Source organism: Falco peregrinus, chromosome 3 (genome assembly GCF_023634155.1).
Source record: "Falco peregrinus isolate bFalPer1 chromosome 3, bFalPer1.pri, whole genome shotgun sequence".
NCBI classification, from domain to species: domain Eukaryota; kingdom Metazoa; phylum Chordata; class Aves; order Falconiformes; family Falconidae; genus Falco; species Falco peregrinus.
The window spans coordinates 120,037,646-120,054,214 of NC_073723.1; the positions used below are offsets into that span (position 1 = coordinate 120,037,646).

At 49.0% G+C, this 16,569-nt stretch overlaps 2 protein-coding genes across 5 annotated transcripts in view; one reads left to right on the top strand and one right to left on the bottom strand.

Annotated features, from left to right (window-relative positions):
• FHL3 (four and a half LIM domains 3) overlaps positions 1–8,945 on the bottom strand; it is a 30,962-nt gene extending 22,017 nt beyond the window's left edge. The window contains exon 1 of one of the 4 annotated variants that reach the window (XM_055799470.1): positions 8,788–8,945. The gene's annotated coding sequence lies outside the window, so the exon portion shown is untranslated. Of the gene's footprint in view, positions 1–6,090; positions 6,246–8,401; positions 8,737–8,787 lie in introns of those variants that run through there. The other 3 variants (XM_055799468.1, XM_055799467.1, XM_027783011.2) reach the window with 3 other exon arrangements.
• Positions 8,946–9,521: 576 nt separating this feature from the next.
• On the top strand, positions 9,522–14,870 carry UTP11 (UTP11 small subunit processome component). Its single transcript, XM_055799471.1, has 8 exons — positions 9,522–9,733; positions 9,846–9,907; positions 10,570–10,672; positions 10,929–11,042; positions 11,768–11,861; positions 12,168–12,298; positions 13,852–13,962; positions 14,580–14,870. The coding sequence occupies exons 1-8, from the start codon at positions 9,671–9,673 to the stop codon at positions 14,661–14,663; spliced, it is 762 nt and encodes a 253-aa protein (XP_055655446.1). The 5' UTR covers positions 9,522–9,670; the 3' UTR covers positions 14,664–14,870.
• Positions 14,871–16,569: the final 1,699 nt, after the last annotated feature.

The following is a 16,569-nucleotide window of genomic DNA, read 5'->3' on the forward strand; positions in this document are numbered from 1 at the left end:
AATCCATTCCAATTGTGTTATTTTAGTCTGGTCCATCAGGTTTTACATTTACAACGACAAAGATTGCCAAACAGAAACTGCCCCAAAGCCATTTTGCACAAATTTAATTGAAATTCGCAACCTCCAGACACTAGTGCACTACAAAGGAAGAATGAATGAGGATAGAAATGTCAGTGTAGCTAGCCCCATTTAACATTCACCAGGGCACCAGCTTTACACACTTCTATTCTGCCACAAAACTTGGTAGCTAAAGACTCATCAAAAGCAGGTACATTTAACCCTGGTGCTATTTAGTCCTAGGGAGATGCTGAAATCTGTGCACTCACATACAGTCATATGCACTAAGCAGCAACAACTCAGAAAAATACATGGAGCAACTGGAATGCCACTCACCTGCAACTCAAACAGAGCAGCGTGCTAATTAGGAGAGACGTTTCCCTTCCAAATATGCCAGTTCTCTAACCATCAATCTTTATTTCTGCAGATCAGACACAGCCTCCCACACATGCACTGCTGCAAACAGAGGAGGAGCTTTTTCACATCGGAAGATGCGGGGTGTGCTCCCACCACTACTGCCAGTTTCCTGAATGGTCTCACACAATTTCCCACCTCTACATCTAGTTCTCTCATCTAAAGCAAAGGCAATTTTTCATCTGGTTTTCTGAAGGCCCTCGCATTCCTGCAGTACTTTCTCCTGAAGTTTTGAAAACTTCAATATTGACCTCCCCACTCTCTTAATACCACGTACCCAGCTGGATACCTGGAGAACACAACTGGTAAGGGGCATACCTTCTTCCCCAGCCAGGGCAAAACATTTCCCAAGCCAGTTTTCTTCCTGTGAAGAATGCTGCTGTCAAATCTCAGAAATCCACGCTGCTAATACTAGCCTCACCGCAAGGTCAGCCAAAGAGGACTTCCATCAGAGATGAGCTCTGCTAGAGAGGGCTCCCTGGAGATTATAAGAATAGTACAGTCAAGCCCAGATGGCAACAATGTGCAGAGCACATTTCCAGCAAACAGAGTGACTGGGCAGAGGACTATGCAAGCTAAAGTCCACCCTGATCTCTGCCATCTGCTAGTTAAATGCTGAAGTCTAGGCCAAGGCCTTTGGGAAAGGTCAGGATAGTCTTACAGGGTCTCAAGATACTGCTTTTGTTCTCACTATTTGCTTCTCAGTTCCTTGTTAAAAGATACTAATCTCTCTGTAAGGCAGTTACTTGGAGCCAACAGTTTAGATATTATTGCAAAACATACGCTTAAAAGAGACTGGAAATTATATTGGCAGTGTTACAGAGGGGAGCAAAGCGCAGCTTTGGGTCAAAACAAAAAAAAAATAAATCTAAGCTAGTAAGCAATTCCCATGTGATAGTTTAGGAGAGCCAGCAAAAACTTCTAGAAAGAAAACAATACTGTGAGAACGAAGCTAACAAGAGCTGGCTCTTGGAAAAATAAAATGGCCAGTAACGAGCCAGAGTATTGCCAACAGCTCATATCCAAGAGAATCTTTCTGGGAAACCAACCCAAGTCATTACGCTGGAAAGCCCTCAGGGACTAGGGACCCTGAGGCTAAAAGCTGGCAAATTGCTTCATAAGTTAAAGCTGGTCCCAATGTTTTCTACTGCGTAAGAATAATTTGTTTTAGCCTACAGGTCTCTACAGAGCAAGGGGTAAATTAAGGCTGCTTCCTCTGGGAAGGGAAACAGAGTGCTTGGCAGAGCCCTGCCCAACGGGACCTTTTTAGGTTTCCCACCACCGCTGACATCCCTTCTTCAGCCCAACGCCCGGCCCAGCGCACTCAGGCTCTGGGCTCTGCTTCCCCCCTGCAGCCCTACCGCCCCTCGGTGCTGCTCCTCGGTGCTGCCCCGCGCACCTAGCACAGCGCACCGCTACCTGGTGGGAAAACCATCCCAGCTATTTCGGGCAGCGCTCCACCAAGCCAGCAGCTGCCACAAAAATGCGATGACTGTGCCTCCACAAAAGCATCTTTTGGAGACTCATTCACCCAAAATGGATGCAGTCAGAGCAATTATTCTGATGGATCTTGTTTTCCAGAGGGGTGAGGAGGAGACCTTGCTCTATCCCTCTGTTTCAGAGAGTAGTTAATACACCAGGAAACAGGTACACTGATGCAGAATGATAAAGGCAAGGCTTTTGTTTGCAGCCCTCTTTCATTTCCAGTCCAGCTACTCGTAGTTACAGGAGTGTACAGAGTGCACAGAAGGCAATAAATGTGCTTCTGTGCTGGCAGAGAAAAGTCCTGCATTGGCAGGGAATATCAAGATGCTGTCTAATGACTTTCCTCCTCTTCCAACTCCTTTTCTGATTCATGTTGCCATCTTCCTTGCAATTGACCTAAATAACATGTTCAGGCAGTGCTGGAAGTATTTCCGCCTCATACTTCAATAGCAGCAAGATCTCCACATCTGGAAAGGGTATTTCTCAGGAAAGTTACACCGCAGGTGTCTCAGGAGCGAGAAAAGAAGAAGTGCACCCTGTCTTGTCTCATTTCATCAGTAAGACTTTCTGGCTGAAGGAGAACAAAGGTTGCCCAGGAGCAGAGAAAACACATGCTACGTCTGTGCCCAAGCCCTGGCAAATCTGAACAATGTGGGCAGAGTATTCAGTTACCTCATTTCCAGGTGTGCTGTCAGCATGAGCCATGACTGGCTTGGGATGAAAGAGAAAAAACTGTTCCTAGATCTGGACTTGTCTGCATCGTTTATGGTAATTATTGCCCAGCAGCCTTTAATCCTTTAATGTCCTATCACGCTCTCAGCCCTTAGTTTCTCTATAACCTTTTGATTGCTGCTTACCATTCTACATATGCTACAGAAGAGGCTGGAGGACAGAGAGCAAGACCACACTATCCCACGGAGCCAAGGCTTGCCACCCCAGGCCGCAGGGAGAGGGAAGCAAAGAAAGCCACTGCAAAAGGACTACAGCAGGTCAGCCATCTTCAGACACACAGCAATTACATATGCTAGCAGCATACAAGCACTTAAAACAGTTCTATCCAAGCAGTTGCTGTACCTCTCCAGCTATTCACTTCAGCACCTTTTATAAGGGAACACAGGACTCAACAGCACTGCATCACAGGGACAGTCCATCCCCCAGCACTCCACAGTGGCTTCACACATGGAAACATTTTTGATTCCTTCCCAGTCTCATTCTTTCCTTCACCCTAAGTTTAGGCACTCCTGGTAGCCATGTAGATCTCTCACCTCCTTACAAGCCCCATGCAGACTACTGATCTCAATGTTATCTTACAGCAGTGGCCTCCACAGGCTGCGTACTGAGTCAATGAAAAAGTCAATTGAAAATGCATTAATTGCCAACAAGGAAACAGAATGTGGGGAACTACAGGAAAGTATTTTGAAGCTGCATGGGCTGCTGTGGCACTTGCAGCTCTCAAGTGAGGAAGTGCTAGGCTGGGGTTTGCGCACTGTACCTTGCAAGGCAGGCACGAGGTCCTCAGCAGCCTAACAGATGCCTTTCTTATTCAAAGGATACACATAAATACAGCTCCCCTATCCCAACAGAAAGGAAGTTATAGTTGACTGCTACCACCTCTTTTTCAGGTAACAGAGCTTCAAAACTAAAGCAAAGATGCAAGCAGAAGTCACACATCTTTGTGCTACAGCATGTCTGTTTAGTCCACAACAGCTACTCTGTATCTGTTATCTCTACATTTTTTTTATTAGCTCATGTTTACTTTGGCTGCACATCCAAGCAGTCATTTAAACAGGGCGAGAGAGGAAAATCTTGGACTCCCAACAATGGCCGAGCAGTTTAATCTGCCACTGGGGACAATGTCTTGACTCCTATTGGCGCTTAGTACTGGCAGGGTCAAGTGTAACATGTGCTGAAGGAAGCACTAGGGAAGCAGATCTGCGGCCGTTCCAACAACACCGAGCATTTCCTTGAGCTATTCAGAGGTCCCTTTCCCCCTTGTGTGTAGAGAAAACAGCTCCAGCTGTCCGGTCACCTGCACACTGGCTTCTCCGCTCACTGAATTTATGACATTTGAGGCTGCTAACAGCTCCAGGTTAGATACAGCACATTCCTCTGGCTTACAGCTCAGATGTTCAAAGCTAAATTAGGAAGCAGTTAGGATTACGTCCTTGGCACCAGCTGCCAGGTTGGTGCTGGAAGATAATTTATACTCCTGAACTGGCACTGGGCAGGTTGGGCATAAGCATCAACAAACTTTCATCCAGCGATGACAACAATCAAAAGGGTCTGGAGTTAATATTTATCCATGGTGCTGATTTTAAGGAAAAAAAAAATTTCCTATTTGAAAAGTTCAAAATACTTTACATAAAAGAACTATGCAGCTTGCAAGCCTAGGACATTCTACAGTAATATATTCAGAGGCAAATAAAAAAATTATACAAGTTAATGTTGTCAGATGACCACAGGCCAAATAAAGCCAAAGTGAGACTGCACTGAGAACAAAAACATAAATTTCAGCATTTTCATTCCATTGCTATTTGGATTCTGTGTTGAGACATTTCTAAATAACTCTTGATTAACTATTAACTTTGCTCTAACGGACCTGTCTTTCCGATTCCTCCCAGAGTAATATTATCCTCTCAGTGGGCTCCTGTTGAGTAAGGACAGAACCATTTGTTAAAACTGTTCTCCATTTAGCAAATATCAACAGACACAAAGTGAGTCACTCAGCAGAGGCAATTCTGCTAGGATGAAATACAGGAAGGTGGAAGCCATGTGGCATTCTTCCATTTCCCCTTTCCTTTCACAATCAGACCCTTGATATTTTCTTCAACAGGAAAACTGACACCCCTCCTCCCTGTAAACTGCTGACAATTGTATTTTACACCTGGCAAAACCAGTGCAAAACAGAAGGAAGAGAAGAAACAAAGAGCAAGGACTTTTCTCAGCAACTACATCTCCGCAGAACGAAGCATTTGTCTTTCCAACTGCAGCTAAAGACCCACCACTTCTTAATGGACAAATCCTTGGAACAACACAACCGCTTTCATGGGAAATGCCACCTCCTCGCTGCGCAATGACTGCAGAATGGAAAATGCTGCAGCAGCTTCGTAGGGAGCAATCAGAGCCGTTAGGGCCGGCTGTGGGACCCCAGTCCCATTGAAACCAACAAAGCATGTGCAGCTGAACCTCTCTGCTTGCAAACTGAGCCCTCATACTTGGATGTCCTATCCTTTAAAAGTGATCCTAAACTCTTGGTGGTAATCTGAAGATCAAATAACACTGGTTTCTCTGCCCCCTAACAACTGGTCTTTTCCTTTTCCTAGATGCAAGTGGTGTCTATTGTTATAGCTGTCTTTAAAAAAACAAAAGCAAACCCCCATCATTTACACTGGTTTTCATGACATCACCAGGCAAAACATTTTCAGGTTCTCTCTGAATTTTTCCACTCTGGCGATTGAAATTGCACCTATTTCACAGAAATAGTCAAAGCCCCCTGAGGAAGGAGGTGTAGCAGCTTGTGCTCTGGAGACGAATGCTGAGCAAAACTGCAAACGTCATTTGCACCAACCTTCCTGCCGGACCAAGCTGGGCGCTCCACGGTGGGCACAAGCAACCCAAGAACAGCAGATGTCGACCAGGGATACTGAATACTGACCACCAGAGGAGAAACTTTTTCCTTACTTGAGCAGTTAAAAGAAATTACAAAGTTGTCTGACCAGTTAAGAAGCTTGGCTTTTATTCAGACCAGCCAGCCCTCAGTTTTCCATAAACACCTTCTTTGTCTATGGAAACTTTCTCACACAAAAGGTGAGGCAGAAGCAGAAAGGTTTACACTCATGTCTCCATCCCCAGGCTACTGCTGCAATTAGGGCTCTTCAAGCATGACCTCATGCAAGTGAAGGACAGCAAAAACTCCACAGGCATGAATGAGGACCTCAGCAGGCTACCATGAAAATCTTGTGCATCAGTGCTGTGATTACCATAAAAGTCCTCTTCCAGGGAGAGGGGGTGGGAGTCACTTGAGCACTACGAGTTACCAGTTTATTCTATTTTCCTGCTGGCACTTAAAAAAACAGCAGGCCATGTAACAGCATCAGCTCAGCACAATTAAGAACCCTGAAGAAAGCGACTAACCTCACAGAGCGAGCGAGTCGTGGCTGTGAACAGAACCAAGTGCTTCCAGAGTTGGTGGACTGGGAATTTCAGTAACCTGCCGGCAGAGCTCTTCCTGGCTCCATCAGTCAAGGGTTCACCTCTGTCTTAAAGCTGCTAGGTCCAAAACCTAGAAGAACGTCACTGAGCTTACACCCCTCAGGAATCTACTGACCAGCGAACACCACCAGCTATAGCCACACGAGGCTGGTGCTCCACAGAAAATAACCAGTGCGTGTCATGAGGGTGACCACAATAACACGGGCCAGGAAGGAGGCTCCTGCCTTTCTTCCCCACGATGATCTCGGGGAGCTGAGCCACCCGCGGCTGGTGGTGTCCTCGAAAAGCACAGCTGTTCCAAAGTCTGCTCTGAAACGAACTGCAGTGTAAACAGGAAGCCGAGCTGACAGCAGACATGCCGCAGATGGCTGCAAGTCCTGCAGAGGGAACGGCAGCGTCCTACCCACCTCCCCACACCAAGGAACCAGCCTCAGCTTCAGCACAACAGTCACCGCTCACTGGATGCTGTTCTGCAGCCAGGGGAGATGGACAGATTTTCCCCCAACAGGGGCCTCAAAAACATCCAACATGGAGAGACAGTGGTGCTCCAGAAGTTGGGACCATGCAACTGTTCACAGGGCTTTCTGCTAGGGAATTCTGGATATTTCCAAACAACACCCTGCCGCCTTCAGTGTGTTCCCACCACTCCCTATGTGCAGGTTTAAGTTCTTATTCCAAAACATACTTTTTGCTGTAGAGCATCCACTATAATTAGTGCCCGCAACTAACTATATTGCCTGTATTTTTGTCTCCTATGCCATGCAACCAATCTTTAAAGTATACAAAATTACAGACCTCGCTGGGTAAGAATTACACTAACGCAACTATTGCCTCTAAGGAAGCAGCCAGCAAGAGACGCAAGAGAACCCATACAGTCTCCATCCTAGGAAAAGGAAAGAACACAGCACAAAAATAAGACAGGAGAAATGACAGACTTCTTTCCTGCTGTCCTGCCGACGGCCTGTCTCTCAGGAAGTTAAACCACATTTTGACAAAGCTAATTAGGGAAACAAGACAGCTTCCACACCTTTGAACACCAGAAAAATATTACTTATGGAAGATACTTAAATACAAGAGTCTCCTAAGGAAATACCCAAGAAAACGCTTCTCAAAATTAACAGTAAAGGAATATTTGACAATCACACATTCATAGCAGCCAAAAGAGCCACAGATTTCTAATGCTTGGTTGAGAAGTCAGAAAAGTGAAAGAAACGTGCCCACAGCCTTTCCCAGGCATTCACCAGCAGGACACTGCATCCATCAGACCCTTGGCTTGGTCCTGGCCAGCCTTCCCTGTGCTCCTGCCACAGGCTCTCCACTGTGGAAAGGTTTCTTTATGGTTTTCAAAACTGAGGAACAGCGAATGTATTAAATTAAAATCTAAGCATAGAGACCACAAAGCCTGCACCGTGAAAGTAAGTAACCACTGCCGTACACCATCCATTTCAGCTTTGAGTCAGTGGAAGGTAATTCCTACTAACGTCTTCACCCAAGCTAACTATAAAGTACATCCACATTTCCATGAATTCTCATGAAAGAGTCAAAGCGATTAATGTAACCACAAGTACAAAATACTGACAAAACTGGAAACCAAAAAAGAAAACATTACCCGTAAGAAAATGTAAAAAACGGAAACAAACCCGTGTCTAGTAAAAAAACACTTTGAAAAGATGCTGAGCTGTTTTTTAATAGCAAAATTCAAACTGTGACTTGAGTCTTTGTTTAGCACACACACACAAAAAAAGCAAGGCTGCGAGCAGTCTTCCCCCATAGCTACCCGGCGATTCTCTGGAAACATAGCAACCGTTTAGGATGTGTTGAAAAATTCCCTGTACTACGTTTGGGCATTTGGTTTAAGTTTAGTTCAGGGTTTATTGGCTGGATAAAGTTTCAGAGCTTTCTTAATAAAACACAGGTTAAACATTGCAACTTCGCGGTCTGGGAAAGAGACGAGGCCGAAAGGTTTTTGTTCGTTTTTGTTTAGGAAGCGAGCGAGCCGCGCTCGGCGGCACACACCAGAGCGGGGCTCTCCGGGAGAGCGACATCCCGGGTAACGACACAGCAAACCCGGCCGGGGTCCCCGGGGATGCCCCGTCCCCCGCCAGTGCCGGGGACGGCCGCCACCGAGGCGCCTTCCCCCAGCCCCCCGCACCCCGGGGCCAAGGCGGGCGGCAGCTCCCACCACCGGCCCCGGCCCCCGCCGCCTCCCGCCGCCCGGCCCGGCCCGACCCACCTGGTCGGTGTCCCGGGGCGCGCCCCCACTCGCTGCTCGCCCGGCGCTGGCCAGGCTCGGCGCGGCTCCCCAGCCCCACGGCGAGGAGCCCGGCCCGGGGCGGAGCTCAGGCGCGGCGGGCTGGGCCGGGCCGCTCCGGGGGCGGCGGGCTCGGCCGCCCTGTACCCGCCCCGCACAAGCACCCGCCGCCGGAGCCAGGAGGGGGCCGCGCCGGCGGTGGGAGCGCGCAGACGCTGCAGCAGCGGGGCGGCGCGGCCCCGGTCCCCGCGGGATGCTCCCCGGTGCCGCCCTCCCGAGACAGCCGGCCCAGCACCGGTCCTTCGCCTCCCCGTTCGCTTCAGAGCGGCCCACCCCAGAGCCCGCCCCGCGCTTCCCCGCTACTCAGCTGGGCAGGCGTGGGGCTGTGGCGGGAGGGCTGCGGCGGGCTGCGGGAGAGCCGCCGGCCGCGGGCCCGGCAGGGGCAGCGGAGAGACACGCCGGCTCCCGCCCCACGGGGCAGTCCCAGCTCGGGCTGCGGGTGCTGGACACTAGGCGGCCCCGCGGAGCGCTCCCCACCGCCGGCCCTGCGGCTCCCCCTCCTGGAGCCGCCGCTCCCTCGCCGCGCCGCCCTGCGCTCGCAGCGCGCCCCGCGGCTCAAACACGCGTGGGGCTGGGCGTGCCCGGCCGCCTCCCCGCGCCGGTCACCGAGGCTGCCGCTCGGAGCCCGGCCTGCGCACCCCGGCAGGGCGCGGACAGGGGCCGCGCAGGGCGAGCCGGAGCCCGGGGGACCCAGCAGCGGCGGGGCTCCGCTCCGGGACTCAGGCCACCCGCAGTCGCCAGACTCCCCTCCCACCGGGGCCGAGTCTCCCGAGCGGGCCCTGCCGCCGAGCGGCACCGGAAAGGGCGCGGGTGCCCGCGCTCCGGCCGGGCTCTCAAGGCCGCACACCGGCAGAGACGCCCCCGGCCCGGAGGCGGTCGGGGCGGGCCCAGGCTCCCACCCGCGCAGCAGCTGACGGGGCCGCGCTCGGCCTCCCGCCGCGGGGCCCGGCCGGGCAGGGGCAGCGCTGAGGCACCGGGCCCCGCCGTCGCCATGGAGATGGCGCCACTTCCCGGCAAGCATAGCGCGACCCTTCACCTACGAGGCCACGCCCCTTCCTGCCACCGCCCAGCGCCCGGTGTTCTACGGCGTGGCGGCGGCAGCGGGCTGCGCGGGACTAGGCCGCACCGGGGCACTGCGGCGGTGGGGAGGCCTGAGTGAGGCGAGCGGAGGCTACTGCTCCCGCCGCCGCCATGTCGTCCGCCTTCAGGAAAGCCGCCAAGTCGGGGCAGCGCCCGCACCGCGAGCGGGCACAGGTCAGTGCGCTGGGCCGCGCCGCCTCCCCCGCCTCAGCCGGGCTGCTCCGGGCCGGGCCGTTCTGGTGCGGGCCGCGGCGGCCGCCTATGCTGTCTATACCTTCCCTCCTAGCCCGCCGCCCGGAGGAAGCTGGGCCTGCTAGAAAAGAAGAAGGACTACAGGCTCCGCGCTGAGTGAGTCGGGCCGCTGCGAAGCGGGGGGATGGCCCGGGCTGGGCGCGACGTGCGGCCTCAGCGCCGGGGTCGGGGTCGGGGGCTCGGCCCGGCGGCGCTCACGAGTGTTACTGGGCTCCAGCGCGTTGCCTGTGGCCGCAGCGGTGCCTGCGCCGAGATGCCGCGCACTGCAGAGGCGGCGTGAGGAGCCTGCGCTCTCCAGCGCACCGGAACCGCTGTGTCCGATCCCACCTGCCAGGCTGCTGTGCGGACCGTTCCGTATCCCTGTGCCTGAGGCGGGGGAGGGCGACGTGTAGGACCAAGGCCTCACAAAATCGTTGTTATTATGATCAATCCAGGACTTAGAAGCATTATCTTCCATCTTTAACGGCTGACTTTGTAGAAGATCTAGGGAGTCCTGAGCAGCTGTCTAAGCTTTGCAGAATGGGTGAACATGTTTCCTTTACTCCTCTGACCCTTACTGTTGGACACTATTTGTTTCCAGCTTTGTTAAAGGATAAACTAAAGCTAAAGTAATTCGGGTGGCCAGCTCTATATGTGGAGTCTTGTGTGAGGTCTCAAGGCTCAGAGCATCACTTTTAAGGACTCAGCATCTTGTTGGGGAGCGTGAATGTGGAGAAACTGCTGAACAACTTTGGTTTTATTCTTTTTTTCACCCGCAGTGACTATCACAAGAAGCAGAATGCCCTCAGAGCACTTCAGAAGAAAGCTCTGGACAAGAATCCTGATGAGTTCTATTTTAAAATGATACGTACAGAGCTCCAGGTGAGAAAGTAAATTGCCTTCAAGCAGGGTTGCACTCTGTTACTTGTAAGCAACATAATTTCTTTTTACCTTGTTTTAGTTTTAATTTATAAATCAGTAAATAAATTAGTAGGCTTGGTTTGGTGCCAGTGGAAGGCTTTGAAGAAAATGAGGGACAAAGGGCAAAAAGGTTCTTTTGCTTTTATTATTAGGACCCGTAGTACACTATAGCTGGAATGGTATCTGTCTGCAAGTGCTATGTTCCATCTGGTTTTAGGATGGAGTTCATAAAATAAAGCAGCCAAAGGATGAAGTGACCCCTGAACAGGTGAAATTGATGAGGACGCAGGATATTAAATATGTGGAAATGAAAAGAGTGGCAGAAGCCAAGGTAATACTTCACTTTTTTAGTGTTTTCCGGTTTGCTCAGAATTGTGCTTTTTAGTGTGGGGTTTTGTTGTTGTTGTCTGTTGTGCTTTATGTTTAGTGAAATCTGATTTGTGTGATAGTGGAAGTGACAGACGGAAATGTCAGTGGAGCTCTGTATACAGAACCTAAAGGTATACTGAATAATAAAAACTACTGTGCATTATTATAAAACATGGCAATTTCTTATGTAAATTTCAGACATTATAAACACATAGTGTTGCTTCTCATATTTATTAAGAATTGAGGAGTACTGCTACTGCAGTGGGTTGTTTGGGTATGGCAGGCAGTCAGTCAACAGAAATGTGACCCATTTATGAAAATGTTTCATGCTCTGATGTTGATTCACACACCATCACCACAGGTGAAAAATTATAAAGTCAGCCTTGAATTTTCCTTCATGCTTTTGCTTGTGATTTCATGGTAATCGTTCCTACTTTGTCTGCCATATTGATACTTACTGTTTTGAAAATTGATCTCTATGTATTTGGCTGGGAAATACCAGAAATTACTGTTAACCTCTACTCAAAAAGGTTATGAAGACGTGACATAAATATACACTAGATGTATTTTCAAAGATTAAAAAAGAAGGAAGAGTTCAGATGCTTGTACATTTGAGAAACAAACTGGAATTGACTTCATGGAGTTATTTACCTTGTGTGGCAAAACTGTAATTTTTTTTCCCGGCAGAAAATCGAGCGGCTGAAGTCAGAGCTCCATCTCCTGGATGCCGAGGGGAAGAACCCCAACCAGCATGTGTTCTTTTTTGATACCAAAAAAGAAGGTAAGATTTAAATAGGCTTTATCAGAAAACTTGTTCTGTGATGCTTTTTTGTATGCTGTTTAAAATAGCATCGTGCTTTCTTTATGCCACTGTCATAAAAAAAAAGGTATTTTTTTCCCCCAGGAATAATAATTCAGGTGCTCTAGAAATCTCTTTTGGTTACTAGGTAAGACCTCAGTTCTGCAGGAGCTATGTTGCTGGGGCTTCCGTTGCTGGTTGTACTTAAGCTACATGTTTGGAAGGTTTGCTGAGCATTAGTCAAAGAAGTCCATGTGAGTTAATTACTAAATTTCTTTTTATTTATAGTTCAGGAGTTTGATATTGCAACTCATCTGGATACCGTTCCAGAGCTCGTAGATAGAGTGTACAACCGACCGACCATTGCAACATTGCAGAAAGAAACGCTGAAGGGAGCTACTGATCCTGCCCACTTAAAGGTACTCCCGCTATTTGTCTTACAGTTTTCTTAATGGTTTACACATTTCATATAATAAGCACTAGAAAGGATTTGTTGGACGGTTGTGGAGAACAAAGTTCTTCTGTTGTCTTAAAACTTTTATTGGTGATATAAGGCTGTAGTGAATGTCACTTAATTATCAAGTGCCTGGAGCCTACAGTGAAATCTTCCCCTGGACTGACCGAGAGAGAATCCCAGTCCGCTGTGGTTTATAAATAAGAGAGTTGTGACATATAGGCTGGAACAGAATGTTATAGATCTGATTAGGCAGTTTCCTTGGCAAAATTCATGTATTTCTCCTCTGTTACACAACGTACACCTATGTGACTATCTTTTCATTAGATTTTATGTGTTTTAAGTGTGATTTTTGCAGCATCCACTGTTAAGTCTCACTTCAAAGCTCCCCAAAAACCCTTGCACCCCTGAATAGGGATGTGAAGAAACTTATTCCAAAATAGATGTATCTGTTCTTGGGTTTCTGATCTTGCAGTATTTTTCATTTAGGTTCTGAGCCTGATGTGGCTTGAAGTTCAGGATTTGTCTCCCCCCTTCTTAGAGACATTTCAGCTATAATCTTAATTCCTGGCTTTCCTATTTAAAGTATTCTGTGATTCTTCAGGATGAGTTGCTTACGCAATCAACTTTGATTCTGATGATTTAGTATCACAGTGCTTTTGTCCTAGAAGTAGCTACACTTGGCTTTAACACTGTAAATACCACTTAATTAGTTTAGATATATTGGGCAGTCCTGTAAGTTTGAGTTGGTATGTGTAAGGTAAAATTAAAGTTGTCTAAAATGCCGATTGGTAAATTTGTAACTTGTTTTTTTTCCAAATCAGATGTCAGATAACAAACACCCTGTGGTCCCTTTCTTCTTGCCAGCTTTCTCAGTTTGGCTTGTCAGTAAAGTAGTTGGACAAGTCGTAGACCGACAATTTTATCCTCTAAACATCTGAGTCATACTTTAAACATGTTGGGATCTGTTCTTCTTAATTTAATTACCTAAATCACACCTGCAGTAATACCATTTTTGTGCTGGGAAAGCCATCCGTTCTTAGTAGGTAAACGTGACCAAACAAGTTGCATTATGAGAGGCCTCTGTGCAATTTCTAAGCACTTCAGGAATTGGTCTCTGGTCTTTTTTTTTTTTTTTTTTCTCCTCTGGATAAACTGGGTTTTTGTTAAGGAGTTAGATATTCTCTTGCACTCAGCATTGAAATTCAGAGGATTTAGAAAAATTAAATTCCAGCCACTTACTGAACAAGGTTGCACAGCATCTAAACCAAATTGGAAGAGGTTTGGATTTTTGTGTTTGGATTTAGGAATTAAGTCCTAACTAGAAAACATCTTGGTTCTCATACTAGGGGTTAAAATTGTTCTGGAATCCAGCCACAGAATTTAAATAATATTATTTAATATGATTTTAAAATGTAAAAAATGTTTGTGTGGTCCTAGTGCCTCAGAACAGGTTGGTTACAGACCATAGCATCTTGTTGCTCTCTGTCGTAAAGCAGCTTCTTTTTCTTCTTCCAGAAATTAGCCCAGCAAAGGAAGAATCAGTATGACCTGCTGAAGCAGCGCATTGAAAGAGAAAAGGCCATGTTTGTTATTGCACAGAAAATCCAGACACGTAAAGATCTTTTGGTGAGAGATTTAGTTCTGGTTCTTTGAATCTGTTTTGTTAAGGTCATTAGATCTAGTTTTGTATATATGTGTTTCTTCACTCTGATTTTATACTGACACTTCCAGGCAACTCCTAAAAATAACTAATCCTTTTAGTAGGGAAAAAGCGAGGAGATGAAGCATTTCAGTTGTACCATGGCTATATGTGCTAGTCCAAGTTTTACCATGTGAGCAAGGACAAAGACTCACCTTTGAAGTGGTGCTCACAAGAATTTTCTAAAATACTGTTGCCATCTCTCAAGTACTAAATCAATACTTTCAAGTAGCAGAGGAAAGGAACCATTTCTGTAGGTTATGAGATCTTAAAAATCCCAATGACCAAAAAAATTGTCTCAGTGGGACTCACCACTCGCTGGTGCTTGTGAACAAAATAGATTGTGCCCAACAACCTAAAGGTGGGAAGAGTGGATGGAAATACAATTCCCACCTAAACAATGAAAGGCAACCATTTTTCACTAATGTCTTGTCAGTCCCAGACAGGGACTTTCTTATTTATGAGGGTGGGTTGGCTTTTTTTGTTGTTTTTCTTCTTCCTTTTTGCATGCCAGCAAATATTTTTTTCTTGTTCTTTTTTCCAGGACAAAACTCATAAAGTAAAGGTGAAGAAAGAGACAACAAGTGGTCCAGCTATTTACAAATTCAAATTTCAGCGGAAACGTTAATAATTCTGTTAAATGATTGTTACTGGCTTTGCTTAGAAAGAAGGAGGATCCTCCTTTTGGAGGAGGACTGATGCACTGTGTGTTTGTTTTCTGCTGCAGCCTAGCACTTTGTTAAAACGAATTACAGTGGGCCTGCCGTAGCCATAAATATATTGTATCTAATTAATTGATTAATAAATCAGAGAGTTTGTTCTCTTGGTATTTACAGTGCGAAGCCACAAGAGGTGCCTGCATGTCCTAGTAATACGCACCATAAACCACCCTTGAAAACTCAAGGTCAGAATTGAGAGATGGGTTGCAAGGAGCACGCAGACGGGAAAGGTTCTCCGGGACTGTAATGAGCAGTGCTGTGGCCAGTGCCTGTGGCGCATCCAAAAGCAGAAGAGATTTCAAACCAGCTTTTTTAGCTGTCTTTTCAAGCAGGTTTAAATTGAATTGTCTTTCTAATCACTCCTCCTCCCAAGTCCCTCTAATTTTCCCATTCTGCTTGACCGGTACAAAATATTTTAACTTGAAAATATAAAGAGGTGAAAGGCATTGCTAAAGGTGCACCTCTCAACTCAGGTGCCATAGTAGGCAAAGACTCTTCTAGAATGGTGCTGGAAGTGAGGAATTGTTTCTTCCACTGTACAGAAGGGAAGAAAAACTCGACCTTTATGTATAATTTCCATAGCTGAGGAGCCGTTTGTGCTTGCTCTGTCTTCTGCCGTACAACAGAGTAGCACCCATGCGGTGTTGAATGCCCGGGGTTGCCTGCCAGGGTTGAGCAGAGGCGATGCTGCAATTCACGTCTGGGGAGAGGCGATACAGAAGCCAAGTGTGGGACAGGCTTGTCCTCTGCACTGTGCTGGTGCGCTGGTGGTTGGAAGGGGCTTTCAACTGGAAACAATGAAGATGCATCATTGAGTGTCCTGGAGCAGTTCAGGCAAGTTAAGAGAGCTTGGGCACAAACATGCCTTTTCTTATCTTTCTCACTTGTATGATGCCTGCCAATATTAAGCACATGCCCATGCAAGATGGTTAAAAAAAAAAAAAAAAAAAAAAAGATGCTCTTGTCAAGCCCTTCCTGCTGCGGGAGTTTTCCTGGCCTCTGGTAGATGAAATGTGACTTTCCTACGTGCTCAGCTGCAGCCACAGACGTTGTTTCTGCCATTGCAAACATTCCCGTGTTGGCAACAGCTGTGGGCTGGGTTTTTTTCTGGGGAGGGTTACGGGGGCCGCTGTGCTTTGCTCTCAGAAGCGAGGTGCTGGTGGGGGAGGGGGTCGGTGGCCTCGCTGCTGCCGCACGCCCTGAGCCACCCAGCCCGGGGCGAGACCCCCGGTGCGGGGAGCGCTTCTCCTTCGCCTTCCTCGCCGGCAAGCACGCGCGGCTCACGGTTCCGACGCTTTTCCCGTGGCAGCCCCTTTCCCGTGGCAGCCCCCTCCCCGCCGCCGGCAGAAACGGCGGGAGGCGCTGGCGAGACCCTCCCCCTCCCGCGGTCCTCCGCGAGGGCGTGGTCGGCAGGGGGCAGCAGCGCGCCGCGCGGGGCCGGTGCCGTCAGGCCGGGCTCGGCGAGACCCGGGCCGAGGGCAGCGGGAGCGGGGCCGGGGGCAGCGGGGCCGGGGGCAGCGGCAGCGGGGCTGAGGGGAGCGGGGCTGACGGCCGGGGGCAGCGGGGCCGGGGGCAGCGGCAGCGGGGCTGAGGGCCGGGGGCAGCGGGGTCGGGGGCAGCAGGGCCGGGGGCAGCGGGAGCGGGGCTGAGGGCGGCAGGGCCGGGGGCAGCGGGGCCGAGGGCAGCGGGGCCGGGGGGGCAGCGGCAGCGGGGCTGAGGGGAGCGGCAGCGGGGCCGAGGGCAGCGGGGCCGGGGGCAGCGGCAGCGGGGCTGAGGGCAGCGAGAGCGGGGCTGAGGGCAGCGGGGCTGAGGGCC